This window comes from Serinus canaria, chromosome 4, assembly GCF_022539315.1.
Source record: "Serinus canaria isolate serCan28SL12 chromosome 4, serCan2020, whole genome shotgun sequence".
NCBI classification, from domain to species: Eukaryota; Metazoa; Chordata; class Aves; order Passeriformes; family Fringillidae; genus Serinus; species Serinus canaria.
The window spans coordinates 10,282,903-10,309,706 of NC_066317.1; the positions used below are offsets into that span (position 1 = coordinate 10,282,903).

A 26,804-nucleotide genomic window follows, 5' to 3' on the forward strand; every position below is an offset into this window, starting at 1 on the left:
GGCTGCCGGGACTGGGCCTTCCACCCATCCCTTCTCCACAGCAACTGAGCCTTGTTTCTGTCCTTTTTCACCCCCTGCCGCTGTAAGTGCTGCTTCACACCATACACATTTGCAACACTGTGAGCTGGGGAAGGTGGCACAGGTTGCTCAGAGGTCTTGTTGGACGCAACATCACTGGAAATGTTCAAGGCCAGGCTGGATGGGGTTTTGAGTAACCTGGTCCAGTAGAAGGTGTTCCTGCCTGTGATCGGGGAGCAGAACTAGATGGTCTCTAAGATCTCTCCAATCTAAGCCATGTTATGATTGTAAGATTCCATGAAACTCCATACCTATTGTTAATGACTTGTGTGATCGATTCTTCAGACTGACAGGCAAAGGTTCCCCTGGCACATCGGCGCCCACTCTCTGTTGGAAAGAGTAAAAGAACCTGTGCTGCTCGACAGAAAAGAGCTTGGGAGTGCCCTTGGTACAGCATGAGATAGTGTGTGCCCAGGTAGCCAAGAAGGCCAAGGGCATCCTGGCCTGTATCTGGGATAGAGCAGACAGCAGGACCAGGGAAGTGATCATCCATCCCCCTTTCCTGGCAGTGGTGAGGGCACACCTCAAGTGCTGTGCTCAGTTGTGTGCCACCCACTTTAAAAAGGATTTTGAGGTGCTGGATTGTGTCCAGAGAAGGGCAAAAAACCTCATGAAAGGGGTAGAAAACACATCTTATGTTTGAGGGAGCTGGGGTTGTTCAGTCTCAAGAGCAGGTTCAGGGAGAACCTCATCACTCTCTACAACTCCCTTAAGGGAGGCTGAAATATAGGGGCCAGTCTCTTCTGCAGTGTCTGCAGTGAGAGGATCAGAGGAAATGGCCTTAAACTGAGAGGGAAAATTCAGATTAGATATGAGAAAAAATTTTCACTGTTAGGGCAGCTAGGTGTTGGAATAGGTTTTCCAGGGAGACAGTGGAGTCATGATCCCTGGAGGTGTTCAAGAAGCATCTGGGTAATGTGGTTTAGGGCTTACAGGGGTAAGGGGAGGTGGATGGTTGCCCTGGTTAACCTTGAATGTCTCTTCCAACCTTGATGATTCAACAACATCCCCCCAAGCACCTCCAGCCAAATCCTAACAAACACACTACTAAAACCTGCCTATCCCTGAAACATTTTAAAGAAATCAGCTCACAGGTCAGGTATAGTTTTTTTTAATGAACCCACTGCACCTCCACAGTGTACTGGGTTGTTACACCAGGGCAAGACTGGAACACAGCCAGGCTGGCTGAAGCCAGCACACGGCACCATCCACAATCCCAGTGTCATCTTCCACACAGCTTGCAAACACACACCAAGCACCCATCATCCTCCCAGCCCAATACAACTGCAAAGGTTCAAGTGGCAATGTCACTTCTGCATCCTTGTAGAGAGGGGAGGGCACAGTCTTTGCACACCTACACCCAGCACAGGCAGGAGAGGCCCAGCTACCTCAGCCAATTGTGATCACAGAGGAGAGGAAGGCAGGGCAGGCACCGAAAGCGCTGCCCCCTTCCTCACCACTCACCCAGCAGGATGTGTACATGGAATAAGGAGACAGAGGAATAGGTTACCTGGCTGGAAGGCACCCTGCTGCACCTTCCCACTGCCTCAGAGGGAAACACACCACACTTTAAAACAACAGTTAATGACACGTTGGGGGGGATGTTCTTCCATACCACAATGCTACTGAAGCCCATGTTATGTGCATTGAAAAAGAAGAGTAAGCAAAGGTGACAGAAAAAAGCCAACAAGTGGTGTCAGGTGTTCATCCACTACTTACATAAAGTGGCCTAGATGTGTGTAACTGTGTGAAATCCTGCTCCTATGCATCAGCAAAAACTGTGGTCACACAGAACACAAGGAGAGGGGAGAGGTCAGAGGATGCCCAAAACTGACACACAAATAACAAGGAGAAAATGGTTTTCTGTTGAATATTTTATTTTTGCATTGCCTTCATAGCGCAATTAAAGCAATCTTTAAAATTCACTTATTACAAATGTTTGTCAAGTCTGTTTTTCCCCAGAAACACCTCTCTTGCTTCCTTGCACATACGCCCAAACACACTAAAAAAACCCCATTCATAACATGAAAGGAAGGGCAAACATCATTCATGTAAACATCTTTCTTGTAGTTATCCATTTTTTAAAAGTCATGAATAAACTTACAGATGTTCAGTAAGGCTCATAGTTCGAGTACAAATGTCATAAAACACCTATCAAGTACTGTACACAAGTTGAATACTCCGGGGTTAACTGTTAAAACATGTATAAGCTTACCCCAAAGATTATTCTTTAGCACTTAGTTCTTCAGAACAGAGACACCCAGTAATTATGGGCTAGAGAGTATTAAAATAGCAGAAGGCCCAGCAGAAACTGTTAAGTAATACACAATTTTAGTCTGGTTCTTAGCTCAGAGTTAAACTTGTTACAGCTGCAGTAGAAGTTTTCTAGGAGGGAATCTACAGGAAGGAGGGATGGGTTGTTTGTAGGGTATCATGAAGAGACAAGCTGAGAGGTACGCCTTGAAAACATGACTAGCCTTGCTACTGCAATTATTTATGGCGGCTGCATGTAATGCTGCATAAATACTTCCCCCAAATAGCAGAAATGACCATTTGTAATTTTAAGGATCATTTGTTGCATCTCCCCTAAAACAAAATAAATAAATTATCTACTTACTGGTATTCAATTACACTTGCATCTTACAAAAAGACATCTCTTTAAATCTGGTTTAGATCTTACTGGAACTTTTTTGTTTAAATATTCTTTCTACCATGAAAATATTTCATACAAACATCATTTTACATACAAATGTTAAAACTTGTGAAGCAGGTCTTCCCACACTCATGATTTTATGGCTTGAACTTTTAATTGCTTGTAATTTTTGTACAGATATTTCTCCTAGGGGAAGAAAAGAGTTACAGTAAAATGGTAAAGAGAAAAAAGGGCAGGAAGTTCTATTGCCCGAAGACAGGAGGGTCTGCTCAAGACAGAGTGACCTTAGTGTTCAAAACCTTTGATCTGGGACAAGTAAACATGCACTTAAATCTTGCACCTCTTTTTTTCCTTAAAAAAAAAAAAAATCCCTTATAAGACTACTTAGAAATTCTTTGTCCAAAAATACAGTTCTCATGTTTCCATTACTTGAAGCATAAGGAACTAGTTCACTGCAGGTGAAGCTCATTTCCACTCGCAGATGAAGCTGCTCCCACACCTGCTTTCCTTGCTTGGATGCCCTTGGTACACAGCAGTGCAGTGGAAGTGAGGAACAGGCAGCACCCCAGCAGGTAAGAAGGTACTTCAGTACCATTGTTTCCAAAGCAATTTGGTTTTTTAAGTGCTTGGAGGTGAAGCCCTCAGGCACCCACAGCTCCAGTAATTCTGCTGGGCCACAGGAGAACAAAGCAGCACCTCATCACAACAGCAGCACTTTCTTAAAGACCATCAAACTGAGTGAAAGGACACAAATCACAGAGGTCTCTGGGGCAGAACCAACACCACTGCACCCCTGGCACAACCCAAGTGGGTGAGCGCTGGTTTGGCTGGAGGTCAAGGGCAGACAGCTTGGGAAGGAAACAAACAAGTGTCAATTTCCGTAATATTTGAGTTTCTCTTAGCGGATGGGATATGTTGGCTACTCTGCTCCTCCAGTGCCTGTCAGAGGGTGAGAAATCCCTGACAGAGCTCTTGCTTCTCATAGCATGTTCCTTCCAGCTTCTAGAAACATGCTACAAGACCCCCGGGAAAACACCCGCTGCCATCTGTGTGCAACACTTCCACATCTGGAAAGGCTGTGCCAAGGAGAAGCCTGCCTAGTCACTCCCAAAACCTGCAGCATCACCCCATGGCCTCCCAAAGCTCCCAAAACCTCCCCAGGAGCTTCACCTGACTGAAAGCGTGGGTCATCCTAGGAGATACCAGGAGGTATCATGGCAACTGTAGAAAAAGACAAAAAACTCTCACAGCTGGAAAGCCATTTCCATGTATCTCCTCTGACTTTTTCAGCAGTCAAAATTTACAGGTATTTATGTAGGGTAAGTTTTTTTATAATTACTAATTTTAAAAAAGGGAATAATAAGCCTTTTCAGGTTTGTTAAAAGAAAACCAGGATCCCCAAAAGTAAAATTATAGCACAAGACTCAACTTCAGACACCCCCTCCACCGCCTAAGCCCCTTTCCTTCCTTCTTATCTAGTGGAGTGACCCCAGGAGCAGGCAGCTCTCAGCTGCAAATTTTCTGGCTCTCACCTCCAAGAATAGCCACTTCCAGAAAATAAAGCCTCTGTATTCTTGGTGACAAAACCCTGTGCTGCCATCACAGGAAGATCCACTTCAGATTTTATTTTTTAAGAGACGATCAGCAGCCTCTAATACAGTGTGATACAGGCTTCTCATAAAGGAGCTCAAGCAACCCTCCCATCACAGAGGAGCCACGTGTAGTACTGCAGACCAAAGGCAGGTTTTGGGAACTGGTCTGTACCTGAAAAAGGCAGCAATTCCAGGTTTTCCTATGCTATTCTCTGGTCCCAGTGGGTATCCTGAGAGCCAGATGCTCACTCAGGCTCAGCTGACAGCCATCAGCTCTCCTCCCAGTTCAATACCAACAGGAAAGGTCTTTGGCCAGACTGTAAGAAGTGGAGCTTTTTTACTTATTGCATATTCACCAGTAGTCAGCTGCATCCTACAGACGCAAGAAGATTGCTGTGCAAGGTGATACTTCCTCTGCCACAAATGAAAATGATGGCTGGGTGTGGGTCTTGTGTCTATGGATGTCATCACACTACCAATGAGGAGCTTTGTGAAGCTGGTCTTGCCCTCTAGTGAGCCTCAGAAACTGAGCTGCAACACACTGACCAAGTTAAGGCATTGTTTGGAGTTCTGTAACTAATCTGTGTTTGAACCAGGGGATGCCAGCTCACACCTCTGAAGGACACACTGAGCTCTTTCACCACCCAGTGGCAAAGCCATCTCCACTCTAACAGACCAGGAAGAGAGAGAAAACAAAGAAGAGTTAAAAGGCTTGGTCCTGAATCAAGCCAAATCAGCTCTGTAATCACAACTTTTATAGAAGGTTGGTCACTGAAGAAGGGAGCTATAGAAGGACCAACAGATTTTACAGAGCTGAGAAGGACAGCAGAGATAACAGAGACAACAGCCACAGCTGTGGCATGCTACCTATCAGGCTACATACATGTACAAAAGAATCTGCTTGACTCTCACCAAATTTTTTGAGAAGACAGAGGACACCTCAGCGCCTTTTCTTCCCTAGAATTTCCCTATTTTAGGATACAATCTTCAAGCCTGATGCACAAAGAGCACCTATATTCTATTTATCTCAAAATCAGGCAATATGAAGACTGACAAATCTATTAAAACATAAGCAACTCCACACAGGAGATTAGCAGAGGAATCAGAGACTGATCAGAAATGAAGGCAAAGGAGCTCTAGCGATCAGAACATTTTGAACACAATTCCCCAGTGAGCACAGAGGCCAGCAGTCCAAAGCAGGTAACCAAGATTGTGGAAGGACTTACCACCCATTCCCAGCAGGGGTCAGTCACATCTTCCCTCTGCTCTTTTCTGCACCTAAGCTCAAGCCTCAGCTTTGCAAACTTTAGGATCCTGGTGCAATAACTGCCAAGATATACGTAAGAGCTCCCTACCAAAGGCTTTCCTGCAAGTGGCTGATGACCTTACGTAATGACCCATGGGCAGGCAGGGACAGATGAAGTCATGCATATTTCTCCTTGAGAATCACTTAGTGAAGCTGAGCAGATGACTGACCTTTGCCAACTCTCCATCACCTGTCAGGCTGGCTGTGTCTCTGCACACTCAGGTGAGTCCCTGACCTGCCACCTCTGCCATGGACAAGATGTGGAGCTGTGACCTGAGTGTCCAGCACAAGGAGATGGGAGGTGTCACAGCTCATACCCTGAGCCTGCCTGTCCCCTGCCTCAGCACATGCACAGAGCAATTTCTGTGCAAACTGAAATGATGAGAAGATGGAAAATGTTTGTGAGAAGCCACAGGGACTAAACAGAGGCCAGGCTTTTGAGAGTAATTCCTAACTTTTCTCAGGTACCAAAGCAAGGATTCTCAGACTGCACATAAGATCAGCCTCATCCTTCTACCTGCAGGTACCCAACACACTCTCCCTGCCCAGCTCCCCAGACAGCCAGATGCCTCCAACAGTTCAAGCAAGCAACCAAATGTGTTGCAATAAAAAGGTAGGTCTGATTCCCAAATAATTTATGTTACATATATACAAACTTTTTAAAACTACAAACATTTAAAGAAAGTGTTGCAAATGCATCTGAGTTTTTCCTAAGCTGCTAAACCCAAAAGAGAACATCAGAGTCCCAGAAAGGCTCCGGTATCCAGACCAAGACAATGCATAATTTCTCTCTTATACAGCACTAGGCAAGACAGGTACAGTATCTGAAAAACCAGACAATTTCCCCACCCCTGAAAAACCCCAGAACATAGCCCTGCAGATGAATATTCACAAGCCCCCACTGCTGGCTGCAACAAAGCTATGGATTGACTGCTGTTTATAAATATGAGCATCGAGTGATGTTTTTACATTCATTATTTGTCTTTCAAAAACAATCTTTTAATATCTTTTCTTTAAAAGAAAATCTTATTTTGATATCTCATATTATATTAATTCACTGTGTCATAAACCAGAACTACTAAAAGATGGCTATAAGGCTATGTTGTTCCATCAAGTGAACATCAAGTGAAAAGATACAGCTCTCCTTCACCAAGGACTACAGCCTGCCCCCAAATACATGCACCTCCTTTCAGAGAATCTATGGGAGATCCAAGCATCTTTTACCTTGAGAACTGGCCACTTGAACAGGTGAAATACACAAACCAACTCATGAACATGGATGCAAGTCATGTGCTTGCCTTCCAGAACACGTACTTCTGGAAGTCTTTCAACAGCAAGTCTGTTTTCTCCTTTTCACAACATCTTCATGCAAAGAACAACTTCATTTGCATGTCATAATAATAAATTAAATAAAATAAGCCAGCCATACAGGCTAGATAAATATTATGTTTAGACAGGTTGCTATACTATTTAGAGAGCCACAGAGACCAACACACAGCACTCTCACATACACACACAAGCCTTTCCACTAGTTAGAAAGGATTTTCTCCTGCAAAAGAGGATTTGTAGAAAGAACAACGTTCAGACAAGAGGAAAGGGGAGTTAAAACCCAGCCTCCTATATGCTAATAAATAAACTGCTCTATTGCAAGATTCAGATCAAAGGTTTAAAAAGGCAAAATTATGCTACTATTAGAGAATATCAAAATATTACTGTTATCATCACAAGTGGCATATATGCAAAATGCAGTTGCACAATAATGCCTAGGCAGGTAGAGAGCAACACTAAGTCTGCCGACTAAAAGTGAACAATACACCCATTTTAGTTTCTTTCTAGTCTTTTGGCATCTTTGCATATGGTGCAAAAGCAGAAGCTACCAAAGAATACCACATCTTGTATAGAATATTAAATAATTTCTTCAGATAAGACTGGTGCAATGCTAGCTAATTTTTAAATCTGCTATGAGTAACACAGTCAAACCTAGTTAGTATCCAAGGAACTTATCTCTTAACACAGAATGCAAGGTTATGATGCAACAGCATGAACAATCCCTGGTTGTCCAGTTTTCAGTATAAAGGTAGTGCATAGATCCAAGTTTCTGTTTCAGTTTGCTGAATGGAGAAGGTGCTCCCATGTCACTTTTGCTGGGCAGCCTGGAAAGCTTTCAATTCCAGTTGGTACCACTCTGGTGCTTCAGGCCCATTCTGCCCCACCGGGTTGTGATCATACCCATAAGCCACTGTCAACTCCTCATCCTTCTCCACAGCCCTGATGGTACGGATACACTTGATGGGCCCAAAACGAGGATGAACAAACCTAGGAAAAAAACATCTTTGCTAGGCTCAGCTGTCAATTCCTATACTCTGCCAGCCCCTCCTACAGTTCCAGAATTCACTCACTTCAGAGCAATACTGCACAACCTGATATTGAATTAGCAGACTTCAGTCAACCTCATAAATATTTAAGAATATGAGCAAAAATATTGATTTATCAAAGCATTGGTAGTTCAGCAAATACAGCGTGGTTCTAGCCAAGCTATGATTTATAGAGCTGTGATGATGCATTTTATAATCAAGGAGCAACTCAAAGTTCATGACAAAACGAAAAAGTTGCAAACTTCAAGATATTCCTAAGTCCCAGTAGACATCAAGCACCCATAATGCTAGCCCACTTCCAACTCAGCTTAGGTGAGCAGAAACTCCTTCAGTGCCTCAACTCTTTACTCCCAGCCCACTACTGGTCCTCATCCAGCTGCCCAGGGGACCCCCTGTGAGCCCAGACAGCCAGGCTGCAGCTTCCACCCTAAAACACAGGGCTGTACTTACGGCTCATAGGTACAGTTAGGAGTGAAGGAATGGTTGGCCTTATGCCCCAGTGAGGCACAGTACTTGGCAGCGTGGTTGTAGGGCTCTGGCACGTCTATGACTGTTTCATCATCCAGGGATATTGTATTTCCATTGAGGGCCCAGTCTCTGCTGTCTACCTAGTTTGCAAGGCAAAAATCCAATGTCTGTGTGTAGGAGGGGTCAACTTTGTCAGCAGTTTGAAAGCCAACATGCAAAATATATGCAAATAAAGCTTTTCATTGGGTGTACGTCATTGAAAAGAACAACCCACACTTTTTAAATCTATACATAGGTGAGCATGCACTTTCTTTCAAATAAACTCCATCATGTTAAATCTAGGGTGGGAAGGTCGTGGGTGTTAGATCCTACTATGAAAAGAAAATTTCAGGAAGAGCAATGAAAATTCAGACTGACTTTTTTCTTTTCTTTACCTCCTGGTGTGTAATTCGCACTCCGTTATAGAAGGACATCACTGTACTGGCTTCTGCTGCTATTTTTGAAAACAATCCTTCTCCAGCACTGGAAATGAGAGAGACATCCACATACACCCTACAAGAGGAACAGAGCATGGAATCAGTGACTGACTGCAGTTTTAATTTTCAAGAAGTACAACACTACTGGGATAATGCCCAATACTTCAGTATAACAATAAAGCTAATAGCAATAACAAAACCAAAGCATCATCATCATCATCATCCTCTTTATGGAACTCTTTTCCTTCTTCTCTTCCATATATTCTCTCTATTTTGTCAAAACTTGATTTGGTGGAAAGTTTGGGCTGACTTGGAAAACTTTTATTTTTTTAAAGCGCCAATCTACTATTACTCCACAATGATGGCTTCAATTCAGGAACATCCTCAATAACTATCAGAAGCCCAGAAGTCCCCACCAAGCTGGGGGTGCTGGTATGTACATGCACTGAGAAACAAGAGTTCTCAAGGTGATGCACCACATCTTCAAATGCAAATTAAAGCAAGTGATTTACTAATCACTTCATTAGCTATTTCAGAGTATCAGAAAGGGCCTACAGTTAAGGTACACACAGGGCTTCCATTTTACAAACCTTTACACATCCTTTAAGTTTTAGATGAGGAAAAGCTTTGCAAAATTAGGCCTTAAATAGGTAACAGTACAGAAATATGGGGAGAAGAAAAAAAACCTTACCTTTCTGATTCATAAGGATCAGGAAGAAGGGCATTTGTAGAAATGCAGGATGAAGTGGATTTGTCAAAACTGTACACTGGGCCTAAAAAAAATTCAGACACCAATGAAGCAAATCAACTAACTCGCAGTACTGAGTATGCAATCCTTAACTTAATCAAGACATTCAAAAATTAAATTTTAATGGCTGCAAAAAATGTTACACTTCCAAAAAAAGGTATTAAACAGAACTGCACCTGTAAAAAATCTTAACTGAGATACTCCTTGATTATATTTTCCCCTCAACATTCTAGAGTAATACAAAAAGATTATACATATGTTCTTCAAATGACCAGCTTGGAGAGGAGGACTGGATACTCTTTCAAAACTGACCCTCCTAGTGTCTCTAAATATAATTTAAAAGTAAAACAAGATATATTCAACAGCTCATTTTAAAAATCTCCCCAAAAACCACAAAAACTTGATTACTTCAAAGATGAAATATTTTCTAGTCCAGATCCTGAAGAGACTTCAGCCAGAAGATACCATTTAGTAATCAGAAAGCACTCTTGCTACAGTTCTCTATTTTTTGCCATTAATAAGCAACTTAGTGGTACAGCTCCAATTATATTTTTACATCCTTCTCCCAAATGCCAGAGGACCACCTTGGACATAGATTAAGAAGAATTTGGAAATAAGATTGGGGAAAAAACCAATACTACAAAGTCTGATATAAGGCCTTTGCCCCTGGTGTCCAAGATCTGTTCTGGCTGAAGGCAGCTTCCTCCTGAGTGTAACTTCATCCTCTCTACAAAGCACAACCATACCCTCCTACAACGTAAGTTTTAAGTTAAATTTTGTCTTGCTATCATAACTGAGGGAAAATAAACTCAGTGCATTTGCCTGTCAATACCTTTCCACTGAACTTTATGTGCCTATTTCATATCAAGTGAGACAATTTTTGCTGGCAGAGCAAAAACATGCATTAGCAGTCCCTGCTTGTTACTGCAGCTTAACCCACACTCCTCCAAAACATCACAAATACCTCAGAACAACAAACCCTCTCCAGAACTATAGGTTCAAGCCACTAGGTGGAGAAGGCCCCACCCAGCCCCTGTGCACTTCACAGCCACCTTCTGCCAGCAGGACCAGACACACAGACGGGTGCTTGTGAATCAGACCATTACACAACGACTGAATCTGGTTCACTAATTCCAGTCTAGCCCAGCAATGCAGGTGCCAGAACATTCACCCTGCAAACATTGACTTGCACAAACCCAGCTGACAGCTACAACCAAATCAGAGCCTCAGTCTCCTCCTGCAGTTATTTCATTTCAAGAAACACTGTAGCACCATTACCAGGGTGAATGGAGCAGGTCTTCCATCTGGTACAGAGGGTAGTGGGATGTGTGACAAGCAGGACTGTGCCTATGAGCACAGGAGTGAGAGAAGGGCTATGAAATGCACTTGGGCAGGACCACACAGGGGGCACTTCCCATCTGTTTCCAGGACAAACACCATCCTTCTCTCTGCCCAGCTCTGTGTCTTGGAGAAAAGGCCCCCAACTAACAGCCTGAGTCATCACAGCCAGTCTCCAGTGAGGAACATCACAGGAACCAAACTGTCTGCAGCAAAGGGCTGGTAGCAGGAATACAAGTTTGTGTTAGCTGAACTTACTGCCTGGAACTACTTCAAATTGAGGTTTCCCATCCTCAACAGCTGTCAGAGTTGCCAGTTTTGCTTCTATCATTTCTCCATCTATGAACCTTCCAGAATATGCAGTCTTTCCATCAGGATACACATAGGCTATTTTTTCTCCAGTCATCTCCCCATCTTCATTCACTTCTCCCACAAGGCTGCCTCCATCCTGAGAGCACAGGCAAGAAAGAAAAGGCAAAGCATTTCATTATACTTTACTATCCTTGATGCCTAAGATTCTTAGCTTTTTAAATTTTTCATGCATTTGTAGCTTTGTAGATTGCAAATGTGTGACTGTAGCTTCTATTATTTTTCCTATCCTGTTCCCCTACATTTAGGAACAATATGCCAACCTTCTAAACACATTCCTAAAATATTCTTCAGTCTTATTCCAAGAAGAGTACCAACTATGAGGACATTCTGTTTTCCAACAAGAATCTGGACCTGACACAACAAAAGCAGGACAAAAGAAGCCTGGGGACTGCTTCCAGTGTGGCAGAACCCAAGCAATTATTACCTAATCAACTAACCTTTAATTGGACAATACATGATAGTTACAACTAATCAACAAACCTTAGAAAATGGCAAGTTTACTACCATGTGTGGTTTTTGCCATATAGAGTACCTGACAGCTTTCAAGTAAAAGTCTGCTTTTATATTCACTCTAATGCTGTTGGGAATTTTATTTTCCAGGCAACATTCAGTAAATGAAAAGGGTTTCCCCCAGCTTTTTAAAAATGCATCAGTAAGTTCAGATGTGAAATTATGAAAACAGACACACAAAGAAGCTCAATGAAGTCATTCCAGTTAGGATAAAACTGATTTTCTGTGCTGTTCAGAACAGGCAAAACCCAAGGTCTTCCCTTCCATGTGACTCAAATATTCAATTTCACTTGGTGAAAGTTTTGTGTACAGTGTACAAAAAGAGGATCAAAGCCACACAGATGTCCAAGTTTGATTACTATGATACTGTGCTGGAGGGAAAAAGGATTTAACACTACCTTGCTAATACACGGTACCTCTAAAGACTTGACCCTATTGAGGGAAAATGATTCCCAGAATGCCCCCCAAGGTCAGCTGGTAATCAGTGAGAACAGCTGTTTGTGGAAAGCATCAACAGCAACGCCTCCTCTCCAAAGTCTACGAATTTCAGCCCTGGGCTTTGCCATCTGTGATTTGCCTGCAGCTCAGGTTAGAGCTATTTCCAGAACTGCAGAAATGAGATGCATACATTAGCACAGGCTAACCACTTGTTTGGGTTAGGATTTTTCCTTTTGTTTCTTTCTCTCATGCAATTTTGTCCCATCTGTTGCTACAAAACAATAACTACCGATACTTAAGAGAACAAAAGATCCTGGGAGGAAGTGTGGGGAAGGGTGTAGTAGCTGGTTACTCTACCTGGGGAGGGGGTTTTCTTCGGAAGGGCAAAGAAGATTTTGATTTTGTCAGGGTGGTGAGGGGCTGAGCTCAGCTCCTCCCTTTTGCTCCCTCCTTCTCCCTCTCTCCCTGCATTTGCTAAGACAGGCTGCTGTTGCTGTGGGGACAATTCACCAGCACTTCGAGGCCTTTCCTGCTGTCTTCTACTGTAGCTCTGCTCCTGGGAGAGGCTGTTTGCACTGGAAACTTCTTAACAACCTGCCTCACTAGAAAGGCCCCTCACCACCTACTGAGGTGCCTCAGGGGAAACCCTGAGATCTCCAGCCCCTCTGAGGGAGAGCCTTCTGCCTGCTGTGAGCCTCTGCCCACTATGCTCCTGCTACAGCTGCAGAGTTTCTGATATATTTCATTTATTGGTTGGGGATCTGCTCATCCCAGCCCACCCGCCATGACCAGGAGAGGCAGAGGCGGCCGAGCTCGCGCCACAGCGCCCCCTGCAGGCGCGGGGGAATCATCGCACCCGCCCTGCCCGGCCGGGAGCCACCAGCGCCCCTGCTGGCCGTGACCGGAACTGCACCGGAGGGGAAAGTGCCCGAGGGCCGAGCGAGGCTGCGGGTGGGTTTGTGCTGGGCTCTGCTCGCCACAGTGCTGCTGCTTGTGGGGCTGCGGGTTTGCCTTGTCATACTTACATACACTGGTGAAGAACTGTCATTCCTTTTCCCATATCTTTTCCTGAAAGCCCCTTAACTTCAAAGTTATAATAATTCCAAGGGAAGGGGGTCATATTTTTTCCATTCCGAGGGAAGTTCTCACTTTCTTTGGCAGACACCTGTCTTTCAAACCTAGACACCACTTCAAGTATTTATTTTGAAAAGACAAAGAAGCATGTCCAAATAACACCCTGGAGCAAGACCAGCAGGTGTGTTGTGGAAACAAACTGATTTATATCAAGACCCCAGTGCACAGGCTCTATTTCAAAGAGATACCATTTTGTTTAACTCCAAGGATGAAAGAGTTTCAAGCATGCTGTAATAGGGAACACTGAACTTTGAGTCTGGGAAAAAAGTGTGCACATAGCACCCTTTACAGAATTATGAGAAAACAATTGGTTCCACAGCAATGGAGTTTTTTAGAACACCTCACATCCTTTAGTCTGGCAAGACAATAATGATAAACAACCTGTAATTATCAACATGTCCAAAAGGTACAGCCACACTTTGTCATCTGGAAGATGAAGCAGGAGATCCATAAAGTGAAGGGTCAGCTGTGTGTATTTTATACACTAGGACTGAAAAACTTCTGGCAGCATACCCCAAATTCGCTGATCCCCATACATGCTTAATGGCAATAGTGAGAAACAGTAAATAAAATGAACAGCCAGTGTTGGTAAGCATTTAGAAATCAATCTGCAACTAAAGCTCAGAAGCACAGAATTAGACTGGGTTTTGACCAGCAGCTAAATTACATGCAGACGTTACCTCCTTCTTGGCACGAGGTAAGATTGAAAAATACAACTCTACTGTGTAAGGCTGAATAGAAATTATATTTTTAAAAAATCTGCATCAAAAACTCCCTAAAAGCTATACAACAGTCACTGCTTTAACTAGCATGATTGTAAAAGAACACCAAAATTCAAAAAGATAAAATACTGGCTTGTTTAGCTAGCAAATCACTTGTCCACAACTTCACTCCGAGGCACAGCTTTCACACTAGTTACATCTGATACATTAGGCTAAGCCAGTCTTCACAACATATCCTAGGGAGGCCTGTGACACTACTGGGGAAAGAACAAGAGTGATCCTGGAGAGATGCACCTTAGGCTCTGGGCATTCCTCACAGCTCAGAGTGAGGAAAGTAGTTTCCCCCATGGTGCTCTGCAGCACTATGTTAATTATTTCCAGTTCTGTCCTCCTCCATTGGCCTACCCTACCCCTTTTACCATCACATGTTCATGTTCTAGTGAGTTCTCCCTTCCCTGTCTTCCCATTGGTTTATGTAACCCTGCCCATCCACCCTGGCATTCCCTATGGGTCCCTTTCCTGTGTACCACCCCTGAGCCCTCAGACCATTGGATCCCTGATGCTCTCCTCTGCCCCCTCCTTCCCTGTATTTATACCCTGGACCCTCCTTTGTCTTTGGGCCCTAGACCCCCTCAGCATTGCCTGGAATAAAGCACGTTGGAACTCCATGCCTGGACCTCCAGTGTCTTCACTGCTGAGCTGCTCTGTACATGTGTGTGTGTCTGTGCAGGTGCTCTAGTGGCTCCTAACCCTTGGTGCAAGATGCTCTTGGGGAAGGTTGCATCCACCACCACCATGGACCTCAAAAATATCCTGCAGAAATGGAGACAAAGGCATGGCTCCCATGAGCCTCACTTTAAGCTAGCACTACAAAGTGACAAAATCATGAGTCCAGCCTTCCCAAAGAGATATATATTATTATACATCCTATTTCTACACTACATACAAATTATTTACAAATGCACTTGCAAGAGGCTGGGTTTCCTGGAAGATGAAAATGGCGGAGGGCATCGTGCAGCCTCACTGAATCTCATCTACTGGGCAAACATTCATCTTTTAACTTTGTGTTGGATTATCCAAAATCAGAATGCTCAGATCTTTTACCCAGATCAGTGGGTGCTGATTTTTGGATAGCTGGGTCATGGTATTTCTTTCAGCTGGGGAGAAAAGAAAGGTACATAATTCTACAATAACAAGAGCAGGTGGTCAGGTTTACCGGGTAATAAATCCAACAGATTCCATGTCGGATGTTGTCTTTATACTGCCCTTTGAATATCAGCCGCCCGTCACTGTCGTATTCCTGGGCTGGGCCATTCAGCTCTCCATCCACATAGGTGCCATGTAGGACCACTCCATCCTCGTAGGTGTAGATTCCCTGGCCTTGCAGGGCGTCATCAACATAGTACCCCTCCAGGGTGCTGATGAAGAGAGAAAGAAAACAGCAGTGGAAAACTGTTCACCTCTCAGGGGTGAACCCAAAGCCTCAACACACTGGAACACCAAAGTGAAAACCAGAAACTTGTTTCTATGGAGCTCCAAAGGCAGAAAACAACTTACAGCACCCTTTCATCAGAGTGTGCTGCACAGACGCAGAATCACTCATCCCAATCACATGCTTGACATTTTCTGTAGGCTGGAATAGTCAGCAAATGGACACTCCTGGTCAAAGAAGGAATTCTTGCTCAAGCAGGCTACTCTCACATTAGGATTTTCTACCTGCTACGTGTGGACCTTCACCAACACGTCTCTGGAGAGATGAAACTGAGGTGCTGTACACATGCACCATGACAGGCAATGAACTGCAACCTGCCACAGTTCAACATCAGCTCCCCAGCAATACACTTAGCAGCCATTCATGCAGGCCCCAATAAAAGCAGCCATTTTTCATGTATTTCTCTTAAAATTGAACACAGCCTGTCAAACAGAACTAGTGCTGCACTTGGATTTAAACAAAGAAACATTTAATTTCCTTTCGTCTTGCAAACTTTTACTATCACCATAAAAGAGGATCTATTCAGATATTTCTTTCTCATGTTAGGATTAGCATAAGGGAACACAACCTGTTTAGCTTTTACTTCGGCACACTTAGCTAACAGCCAGCTGTCAGCATACACATATTTTCACTGCAGAATTCTTTTTCAGAGGCAGGCAACTTAGGTATAAGCTGACACAGTGTCTGTGAGCACATGACTCTACATGCTTTACCACATAAATTTGCAAGAGTTTTGGAAGAAGTATTTTTTCCGAATTCACTTTCTTGCTTCTAAAGCTTCATGCTCTGGTTTTATGTAACTTTGGTAAACTGAATGAGGTTTCCATGGGAAAATACATTACAGTAAAAGCCTCAGTGCACACCAGATGCAAAACAACAAGGGGCAGGAAAATAATTTTACTTTTCAGTCAAATGGATTTCTTGATCCAGGCTGCTACAGAGCTGCACAGATAGCTATGGCACTACAGCACAGGGAACAATGAGGGAACTACCAGAAATCAGTGCCCTTACTTTATTTATAGTTATAAATGATGCCACTTTCCCCTCTAATTTATTACAGACCACTAGATTTTAATTCCATTGTACTGACAACACACATAGTATGCACATGTAGGATTACTCTTTAAAAGAAGCAGCCATCCCCAGTTTATGTAGTCAAAAATCCTGTCTCCTTAACTTTAATTACACTAGTTGAAGTTAAAACATTGCTAAATTACAACAGTGCTTTAGCCCTGGAAAGAACCTATTTTCTTTTACTGTAACTCAAACATTCATGTTTTCTCTCTTTGTATTAGACTCTAAATAGTGACCAAAAGATCCATCTGATCTAAGGAAATCAAAAGGATGATACCTTAAGAAAGAAGCTTATGTCCTTCAACCTCACCTAAAAAGTCAGGTTCAGAACTTTTTATGCTGTTCAGAGTTCTGAGCTATTTCCACCCTCCTCCTTGCTTCACTTTAAGTATGGTGTCTGCAGCCAGACACAATAATTGCAACTGAAACTTGACCAGCACAAAGATAAATAAATAGCTTCTGTGTCTTCCATAAGCAAAACCTTTTTAATACAAACCCTGAACTAGCCTGTATTTCTCTGGTTTGCTTCTCAGATGATCATACTTCTGACAACATAAATTCTACCACAGTCAAGATTTATCAGATGTACCATCTTCCCATTATCCACTATGCCTTGAAGGGATGGAAGATACTTCTTATCTAACAATTAAACTAATTATATGAATTGGAAGGGGGAAATACTCCAATACCCTTCCAGGGATTAAGTTAATATCTATAGAGACTGATCCATTTATCTCTCGCTCCCTCTCTATATGGCAACATGGAAAACTTTTCCCTTAAAAGTAATAGTTTTCTACTGTGTTCTGGGAGATGTCAGTTTACACGAGTTTCCAATTAGGGAGGAAGGGCAGCTGCAGCACTGTGCCAAGCACAACTCTCATGCCTGCCTTTATAGTGCTAAGAGTTCTGCAAAATACACTCCAGAACCACTGGCACCAAGGAAAGTTCAAGTCCACAATCCAAAACAGGGAGTATGCCAGAGGGCAAAGTTCTCTCTCAAAGAATATGGTGTGATTTGTTGCATTTTCTTGAAGGGGAAGGAAAAAAACACCTGATATTTAATTCCAGATTTCCAGTCCCTTAAATAATCAACAGGAAGGGGCCAGTTATTCCAGTAAAGGGAAAAGTTTCCTTTACCAAACAAGGCAGCCAGGCAGCCAGTCCTATTTCCCAATACTCAAAAATGAGAATGCTGACACTGCAGCCAGTCCTGTATTTGACGGGATTCAGCTGCTCCCCAACAACAGAGGAACAGCAGTACAGCTGTCAGCCTTTACTCAGCAGCCTGCCAGGGAAACACACCCACAAGTGCTGAACCAGCTAGCTTACTGCACAGGATTCTGCAGAGGGAGAGTTGTTTTGAGATATTTTTGATATTTATTGCTCATTTTCATGAGCACTCAGCCTTGCCCATGGCACACTTAATGGAAACAGCATGTCCTGTTTTATGCCAGGTCATTCTTACGACATATCATGATTCCTGAACCATCCATTTCAGAAAGCAACTTAGTCTTGCTAGCTGAGCATAGCTAGATAAATGACATCTTAAATAATTAGCTACTGCTCAGTTAAGGCTGCTTCACCTAACTTAAAATATATAATAGTTAATGAAAATATCCCATTTTCCAAAACCACATTGCAGACTATTTTTGCATATTGTCATTCTGCTAGTTCCTGAAGTCATCATTCCCGTTTTTTAAGGGTTATGAAAACTGAGAGAGAAAACAAACAGAAAGAAAAAAGAAAAGAGTTGGCAAGACTCGAGCAGTACAGAAAAGGCTCAGCAGCAACCTGACTCTTCCCACTAAATGCTGCCTGTACACTGCATTACCTGGAGGAGCAGCCCTACAAACAAAATAGTCGGTCAGTTCCTCTGACTGTACAATCAGCAACCACTCTGCTGAGATCATCCACCAGCACAGAAACATTATGTACGTGTGTCCATAGAGAAGCTGTCTATCAACTTACACCAAAACTATTTGAGAGAACTCAGCTGCTGGGCAGTACTGATTTTCAGTTACTCAGAGAAGATTTAATAAGGCCATTACCAACAACAGGGAGGATTTTTCTTCACCCAAGCTTGGAGGCCTAATCCCTTTCTATGTAACTGAATAAATACATTATCTTTCTCATGAAAAAAACCCCACAATCCCCAGTATGAAGCAAGTGCAAAGGCAAGTACAGACAAGGAGCTGACTCACTGAGACAGCACAATACCTCAACTCCTGCTCAGAATTTTGCTGAGCAGGAAGAGAGCAGACCCAGCATGACTGTCAGTTTAACAGCCGCTATTCAGAGTGTCACCAACAGCTGCAAAACCATGAAGAATCGTGTCATTTTATACAGTTGCTGCTCCCTCAGAGGAAGTTCTGAGCAACTGCAGACAGTAAAGCTGCAGTGGTGGTGGGGGGAAGACTTACAAGGTGGTCATAATGAAGATCAGAGAAGAAAACACATTCATAGGCATGGACTAGCCCGATTTCACTGTCACAATTCCCAGTGAAAAGCAGGGAAATTATAGGGGGTTTTCTGACAGAAAACCAGGCCACAAGCAACTTGCAGAGGTTGAACTAGAGCTGCTAACAAACCTGTACTGAACTCAGCCCTTTAACTGATAAACAATTTGACAAAGCAGAAGGCAAGCCTCTCTGTCAAGGTTCTAGATCTGTGTGTGAGGGCTGGCACAGGGAGCTCCTGGTCCAGTTGCATTTTTTGTGCAGCTCTATAAGGCAAAGAAGTCTACCTGAAGTAATGACCTTTGATGTCCAAGTCATTGTCAGCATGGTTTTCAATAGTTCAGACCACTTCCCATTCCTTATGATTTCTAATCAACTCACAACTTTACAGTGCTAAAAGAGCTCACACCACTGCATTCTCCCTCAATGAAACAACTACAGGCACCTCATTACAAACAAAGGTGCCACAGGAAAGGCTACAGGAGCAGCAAACTTTTCAGCTACAGTTTTTAATGAGAAATCTTATCCAGAAACTCAGCAGTATACAATCAATGCAGATTAGTTTTGCATCACTACAAGCAGAAGGAAGAATACAGAAGAAAAATTAAAAAGTCAAAGTGTACCTTCCATCGAAAAAGAAGAATTTGCCGCGGCCATTCTTTTCTCCATGCACAAAATTTCCTTCAAATCTGTCTGTCGATGAATAGGTTACTGTACAGAATCCATGTGGCAGCCCATCGTCATCTAGATGCCCTGAAATAAAATCCAAACAAAGAGCAACAGAACGCATTAATTATTATGCAAGATTTTATATCTACTCTCATTATGTAGCTACTTGAATTGCAGTAGCTCCCTAGGACAAAACAGTAATTCACATCATTGCTGTTAGGACCAGTGATCATACATTCTGTACAACTGAAGTTTGTACTTGTATAACACGTAGCTTTAAATAAAAATAAAATGTAAGGATAAAAGAAAAGGGATGAGAGACAGAGAATAATAAGCAAAACTGGTTTCTGAAAGAAACAAGGTTTATAGTATTCTTACTTGTATGAATTTACATCTTCAAAAGTATAAAAATTCTTTATCTAAAACATGTATTTACTGGTGAGAAGAGGATAAGAAAATGTTTTATTTTTTTCTTTTGATAAACACGTGCATTATGATAATGTGGGTGTGCCACTATAGAGCTGTATTCACAGGAATTTAAAGAAATAAAAGTTTGTAATATCCATAATGCTGCACCCTTGCAATATGTCAGTCAACATGGTATTTAATATTTTAAATGCTGCCCTTCAGTGCCTTTCTGATATGTTCACTTCAGATCCTGCTCCTACCCCCAGCTGTATCAATTTTCCCTATTACAGCTGTTGCACAGAGGGAAAGCAGACACAACACACTTGGATCCTCACCTGCTTGGTTTGTGTTTTATTGAATATAAATGGCCAACTCAACTAAGTTAAAGCATAATAAGGCTCCTATTGCATCTCTAACTGCCTCTTCAAAGCCAAAGGAAAATGACAGAGACGTGTTTCAAACTATGGTTATTGCCGGGTTTAGCTGTGTGAGCTCTGGCTGCAGAGCTCCGCAGGGCTGCTCTCAGCACAGGGACACACCTGAATTGGTGCTACAGTTCCCACACTGACATTTTATCAGGTATAAATTTTGCATGAACACTGTAAAATAAATTACAGCTAGTCTATATTTACGTTCTTCCATGCTTCTAACTAAAATATTACCTCTGATTCCCCCAGTCTCCTGGTGATGCATACACAGCCTATTAGAGATGAGAGACAGTGTATACATCCACTTCTGCAGGCTTTGGGTCAAGCTCTTCCCTGACCAACTCTGCCCTGAACTGAAAAGATTGATCACACATATGGAAAGTCAGAAACAAACTTCAGTGTGAGGGGGACTGATTTACAGCCCAGGCTAATGCAGACAAAAAGAGGCACTTCAGCACTACCAGACCTTGAGTCCAGTGCCCAGAGGGAACAAGCTGGGCAGACTTTACTGAGTATGGAAATGCACCTAGAAGAGTGCGGAGGAGAAAGTAAGAGCGAGGAATCTGAATTCATCCAAGAGCAAGGATTCCCTCCTTCACCTTTCCCTTGCATGCTCCACCAAGTTTCTCACACCTGCACGCGACTGTGCTCTCATTTCAAGTCCCTAGTCCAAAGTAGATTGAAAACAGTTAAAAGTTTAAGAAGCCAATAAATCCAATCAGGCACTGCTTATCAGTTCACAGTGAGAGAAATAATAGAGTAAAAAAAAAGAGAGCAAAACGTGAAAGGAAAAAAGCCTCTCTAAAGGCTTTTAATTACTTTGAAGAGGAGCTCTTTAAACAGAAACTGCTCCTTCCAAAGAGAAGAAAGGGTTTTTTCCCTCCCATTCTCTCAGGACACCCCTTTTTGTAGAAAGGACAAATTTTAGCTAAATGTAACAAATTATTATTAATGGTTAAATAATAATAACCAATAAATTAATGACCAATTTAACTAAAAGGTCAGTAACATTTCTGATATGGACACCTCTTTTAGATCAAAAACTATGCCAACACATATAGTTTTAATGAAAGGCATTTTTAATTAAGTTTTATCAATATAGAAGGGTACACTGGTGTAAGTTAACAAACCCTAAACAAAACAATACCAGTTTCACTGTCACTACAGAGGCAAAACTTTTTTAAAACACTTGGATTAAAAAATACACTGATAATACTGGTACATCATACTCTTTAAAAAAAATACCCAAAGCAACAACAAAAACAAATTCTTGCAACTTTGTTCTCTGTGATTATTCAGCTTTGTCAAGATTTTGCTGGAATGAAAAGCCCAACACAAAAGCTGCCATGCCTGTACAGAGACCACATGTCAGGCCTTTTGCACAGTAGGATACAGACTACCTCGGAGATTTAAAATGGTCAGCTTTGATTCAGTGCCCTCTATACAGGGTCTTAATCTCAGCCACAATACAAAGAATCCAATTATTCTAATGTGCTAGAAGTTTCCCCTTATTAAAAAAAAAAAACAACAAAAAAAAACCAAAACATGCCCCCACCACTTCAACAAAACAAGAAACATAGTCTCCCTTAGTCAACAACATGGGAAAAAACCGTAATTTCAAGTTTCATAATATAAATACAACTTTTTTTCTGCATGGCTGAGGCCTTTGGCCCTAATTTTGTTTCAAATTAAGTCAACGGAAAAAATCCTCATTATTTCATGGGGAGCAGTGCGTTCCACTTTCCTTTCTCACCACTCTCCTCCATTTGCAAAAATAAACCCAAAACGTCTAAATGTATTTTTAAATTATTGTAAAACCTCACTTTTGTTGCTTCATTAAAGATCTCCCAAGATTTCCTCTTAAACTGAGACAATGAACTTTCCAGGAAAAGAAATTACCCTAATAGGGGCTAGTTCACAAGTCACTTACTGAAACCACTGATTTATACAAATCAAAGATAAAAGCCCTTTACTGTCAGTATCACTATTACTTAACAGATGACATATAATGTGCATCATCAGTAAAAGATTCTGGCCACAAAGTGCCAGATGGATGTTTGAGGGATCACAACAATAAACCAAACTCGCCCTCCAAAAGTGGAAGTGCTGATTTCTGTAGTTCTAACTTCCTTTGGGTAACTTCACCCCCAAAGAGCATCCTGCTTCTGTCTCACTCAGAAAAACACACATATTCATATACACTGCTGAAAAAAAGATGCTTTAAAAATGTGTTTCCTTAGTCCACAGACATGACAAACAAATCCAGGATACAGCAGAACACTTCATCTGGGATGTAAGGATGAAAACTACGTCTCCTTCCTCCAGACAACTGCAACCCACAGATTTGAGGAGTTGGGAGGAAAGGCAGTGGAAAACCACATCTGTAAGGGCACAGGGCACACCCCATCCATAGCAGAGACTTGCTTCCCTCAGACCCCTGTTCTACACAGCAAAGCTTCTCTGGCTCTGACACCACACACCTAGACAGTAAACCCAGCTCCGAGCAGCAGATGCTCTGCTCACATCTGCTGTCAGACTAAGCTGCCGTGCAAGACAGACACCTTCCCTGGAGCAACTCGCTTTCAGGCCTAATCCTTCTGCCACAGGAAGCACACGGCGAAAATGGCATTACCGGCACCTCAGGCAGCTCTTTGCTCCCTGTCCCAACAGCTGAACATTCCCGGCAGGACCACGGTCCCCACTCTGCGAGGAATCTTTGGGGAGCCGGTGCTTTCCCACAGAGGGAGATGCCATGCTTTGTTTCCCTGCTCCCAGACGCCTGATGGAGCATGCTGGGGAACTGCATCTCTGCCTGCTAAGGTTTCCATCAGTAATTCACTTCCAGAGGACATGTGCCTCTGGATTTAGAACTCTTAGAGGATTAGTTATCCACACGTGAGAGGTGAACTGCACACAGAGGGTGTATATTAGCTATAAGGTGGCCACCCCGCTCCCATACGGCTGGCTCCAGCCCTACTGCCCACGGATATGGCAATGGTGTCTTCCTGGAGTCGCTTTCTTTTCCCTTCTCCATTGCACGTACGTGACTGCTGCCCTGGCTCCCTGGGCTCTCCCCAAGGATGGGCATCCCCATGTCCCTTAGCCGCCGGGGGAACGACCGGGCACCGGCCGCACCGCCCAGGGAGCGCGGGCTACAGGCCACCGCCCGCACGGGGGCACAGCAGCGGCAGAAAACCACGGCCGTGACTTATATTTGACAATAAGAGCCAAGCAGCCGCCATCCCCGCGTCCGGGGTGCGGAGCCTCCGGCTGTGGCCGGAGCGCTCGGCGGCGGGAGGCACCCAGAGCGCCCGCCCGGTAACGGCGCCAGCGCGGCCCCGGCTCCCCCCGGCCCAACTCCGCCACGTGCGTGGCCCCGGCCCGTCCGTTGCATAAGCCCACTGATGTCATGCGCTGCGCCCGACCCCGGCCGCCCAGCTCCGGCCGCCGCTGCCTCCGCCGCCCCCGCCCCGCGCCCCCGCAGCTCCTGCAGCAGCGCCCGGCGCGGCGGCCCTGCTCCCCGAGCCGTGGGACACGCACCTTCCACGATCTCCTCCAGCGTCTCCTCGTCGCTGTCCATGGCGGCGGCGGGCGCGGGCAAAGGCGCAGCCGCGGTACCGGGGGCGGGCGCGCGCGCCCCACGCCCCGCCTCTGGCATCCTCCCGGGGGAGGGGCCTCGCCCCGCCCTGAGGGCTGGCCCGAGCGCCGCCCGCGGCCGAGGCGGGACGAGGAGAGCCCGCTCCCGCCCCTCGGGACCATGGCGGAGGGGGTCGGCCTTGTACCTGGGCTGGTTCCGTATGGCCCGCCCCACTTACGGCACCGAGGGTACGATATCGCCAGCCCGCTCAGCGCTGACCCTCCAGCGCCTTCCGTGCTGTCCATCCGTCGGCCCGCTGACCCCGACTGGCGTTGCTGCAGTTCACCTCACAAAGCCGGAGGGTCCCTAGCAGCTTCAGGACACCTCTTCTCCATTTTCACACCAGGGACCGCTGACCTGCTGCTCTTACCACAGAATCACAGAGTATGCGGAGTTGGGAGCGATACATTAGGATGATCGAGTCCAACTCCTGGCCCTGCACAGGACACCCCAAGATTTCCACCAAGTTCCTGAGAGCACTGTACAAACATTTCTTGAACTCTGGAAGGCTTGATGTGACATTACCAGGGGACCCAGTTCAACCTGCTCAGCCACCCTCTGGGTGAAGAACCTATTCCTGACATCCAACCTAAACCTCCCGTGACACAGCTTCCGGCTGTTTCCTCAAGTCCTGCCACTGGTCAGGAGAGTGAAGAGATCAGTGCCTGTCCTGCCACTTCTCTTCGTGAGGATGTGGAAGACCACACTGAGGTCTCTCCTCAGTCTCCTCCAGGCTGAACAGACCAAGTGACCTCAGCCACTCCTTATACAACTTCCCCTCAAGGCCCTTCACTGTCCTCGTGGCTCTCCTCTGGACACTCTCTAATGGCTTCCTGTCTTTTTTATATTGTGGCACCCCAAACTGCCCCCAGCAGTCAGGGTGAGGCTGCCCCAGTGCAGAGCAGAGCAGGACAATATCCTCCCTTGCCCAGCTGGCAATGCTGTGCCTGATGCCCCCCAGGACACAGTTGCCGTCTTGGCTGCCAGGTCACTGCTGACTCACATTCAACTTTCCATTGACCAGGAGCCCCAGGGCCCTTTGCACAGCACTGCTCTCCAGCCTCTCATTCCCCAGTCTGTCTGTACATCCAAGGTTGTCCCATCCCAGGTGCAGAATATGGCCCTTCTGAACCTGCTGAACTGTCTACAACTGATGATTGCCCGGCTCTCTAATTTGTTGAGGTCTCTGGAGGGCTTCTCTGACCTCAAGGGAGTTGACAACTCCTCCCAATTTACCATCATCAGCAAACTTAGCATTCCTTTGAGTCCTGCATCCAGTCATTAACAAAGATGTTGAAGAGCACAGGGCCAAGGATGGAGCCTGGCAGAACCCCACTCGTGACTGGACACCATTCTGATGTTACCCCATTCCCTATAACCCTTTGTGCCTGACCTGTAAGCCAGCTGCTCACCCACCGCATAACACAGTTATCCAGCTGTGTGCTGGACATTTTGTCCAGAAGTATGCTGTGACTGACTGTATCAAAAGCTTTGCTGAAGTCTAAAAGAATTACATCTACTGGCTTTTCTAGATGAGCTAGGTGGGTTACCCCATTGTGGAAGGAAATCCTGTTGGACAAACAGGACTTCTCCTTATGGTGCTGAAGGATTTAATTCACAAAACACACAGAATCACACTCTTGGATCTCAGGGTTGCAGGAAAGGTGACAGCCCCAAGCAGAAGGTGCAATTTCGGAGCTCTTACCCAGGGGATGTAAGGTGCTTTGTCACCACCATATCTCAGTCTACTGCAGGGACCTTCCTCTCCATCACAGCTTGACAATATGCAGGCATTACCTTAAAGGAAATGCAGAGTGTTTCTAGGTCTTCCAGACAGCAGTCTTGGGAGGACAGGAAGTGTCTCCATCCTACTGGAAGTGACTTAGACAGTCAGGGCTCTGGGAAGAGAGACTGATGGAATGAGGCTTCTTCAGCCTGAAGAAGAAACAGCTTCAGGAGGACCCAGCAGCAGCCCACCAGCACTTACAGCAGTGCTACCATGAAAACAGGCTTGTCACAGTGCTTCGCAAGAAGGACAAAAGACAATGGGCATGACTGAAAACATGACTTAAGACATGACGTACAGAGAAATTTGCTTGCTGTGAGAGCATCCAAGCAGTGCAGCAGATTATCCAGAGAGGTTCTGCATCCTTCAGGGCATTTAAAGACCAACCCATTAAAGCCCCAAGCAGCCTGACCTGACATCAGAGCTGCCCCTTCTGTAAACAGCAGGCTGTAGTAGGGTACTCTTGAAGGTCTCACTAAGCGTAGGCTGAGTCAGCCACATGCTGCCAGGCAGTGCTCCTGAAGGCAGAGACTGCATCCCACCAGGAAAACAAGACAGATACAACTTAGCAAAACAAAATAATTAGATATGTCTGCAGAAAGAGAGTCTGGAAATCTTTGACCTAGAATAATGAGGTTAGTATT

General features: G+C 44.4%; 1 protein-coding gene across 1 annotated transcript; it reads right to left on the minus strand.

Annotated features, from left to right (window-relative positions):
* Window positions 1-1,934: 1,934 nt before the first annotated feature.
* SETD7 (SET domain containing 7, histone lysine methyltransferase) lies at window positions 1,935-24,367 on the minus strand. Its single transcript, XM_009097507.4, has 8 exons — window positions 24,278-24,367; window positions 19,856-19,985; window positions 15,427-15,628; window positions 11,293-11,482; window positions 9,640-9,721; window positions 8,907-9,024; window positions 8,455-8,612; window positions 1,935-7,945 (listed from the first exon to the last, which is right to left on the minus strand). The coding sequence occupies exons 1-8, from the start codon at window positions 24,315-24,317 to the stop codon at window positions 7,765-7,767; spliced, it is 1,101 nt and encodes a 366-aa protein (XP_009095755.2). The 5' UTR covers window positions 24,318-24,367; the 3' UTR covers window positions 1,935-7,764.
* Between the last annotated feature and the right edge of the window lie 2,437 nt (window positions 24,368-26,804).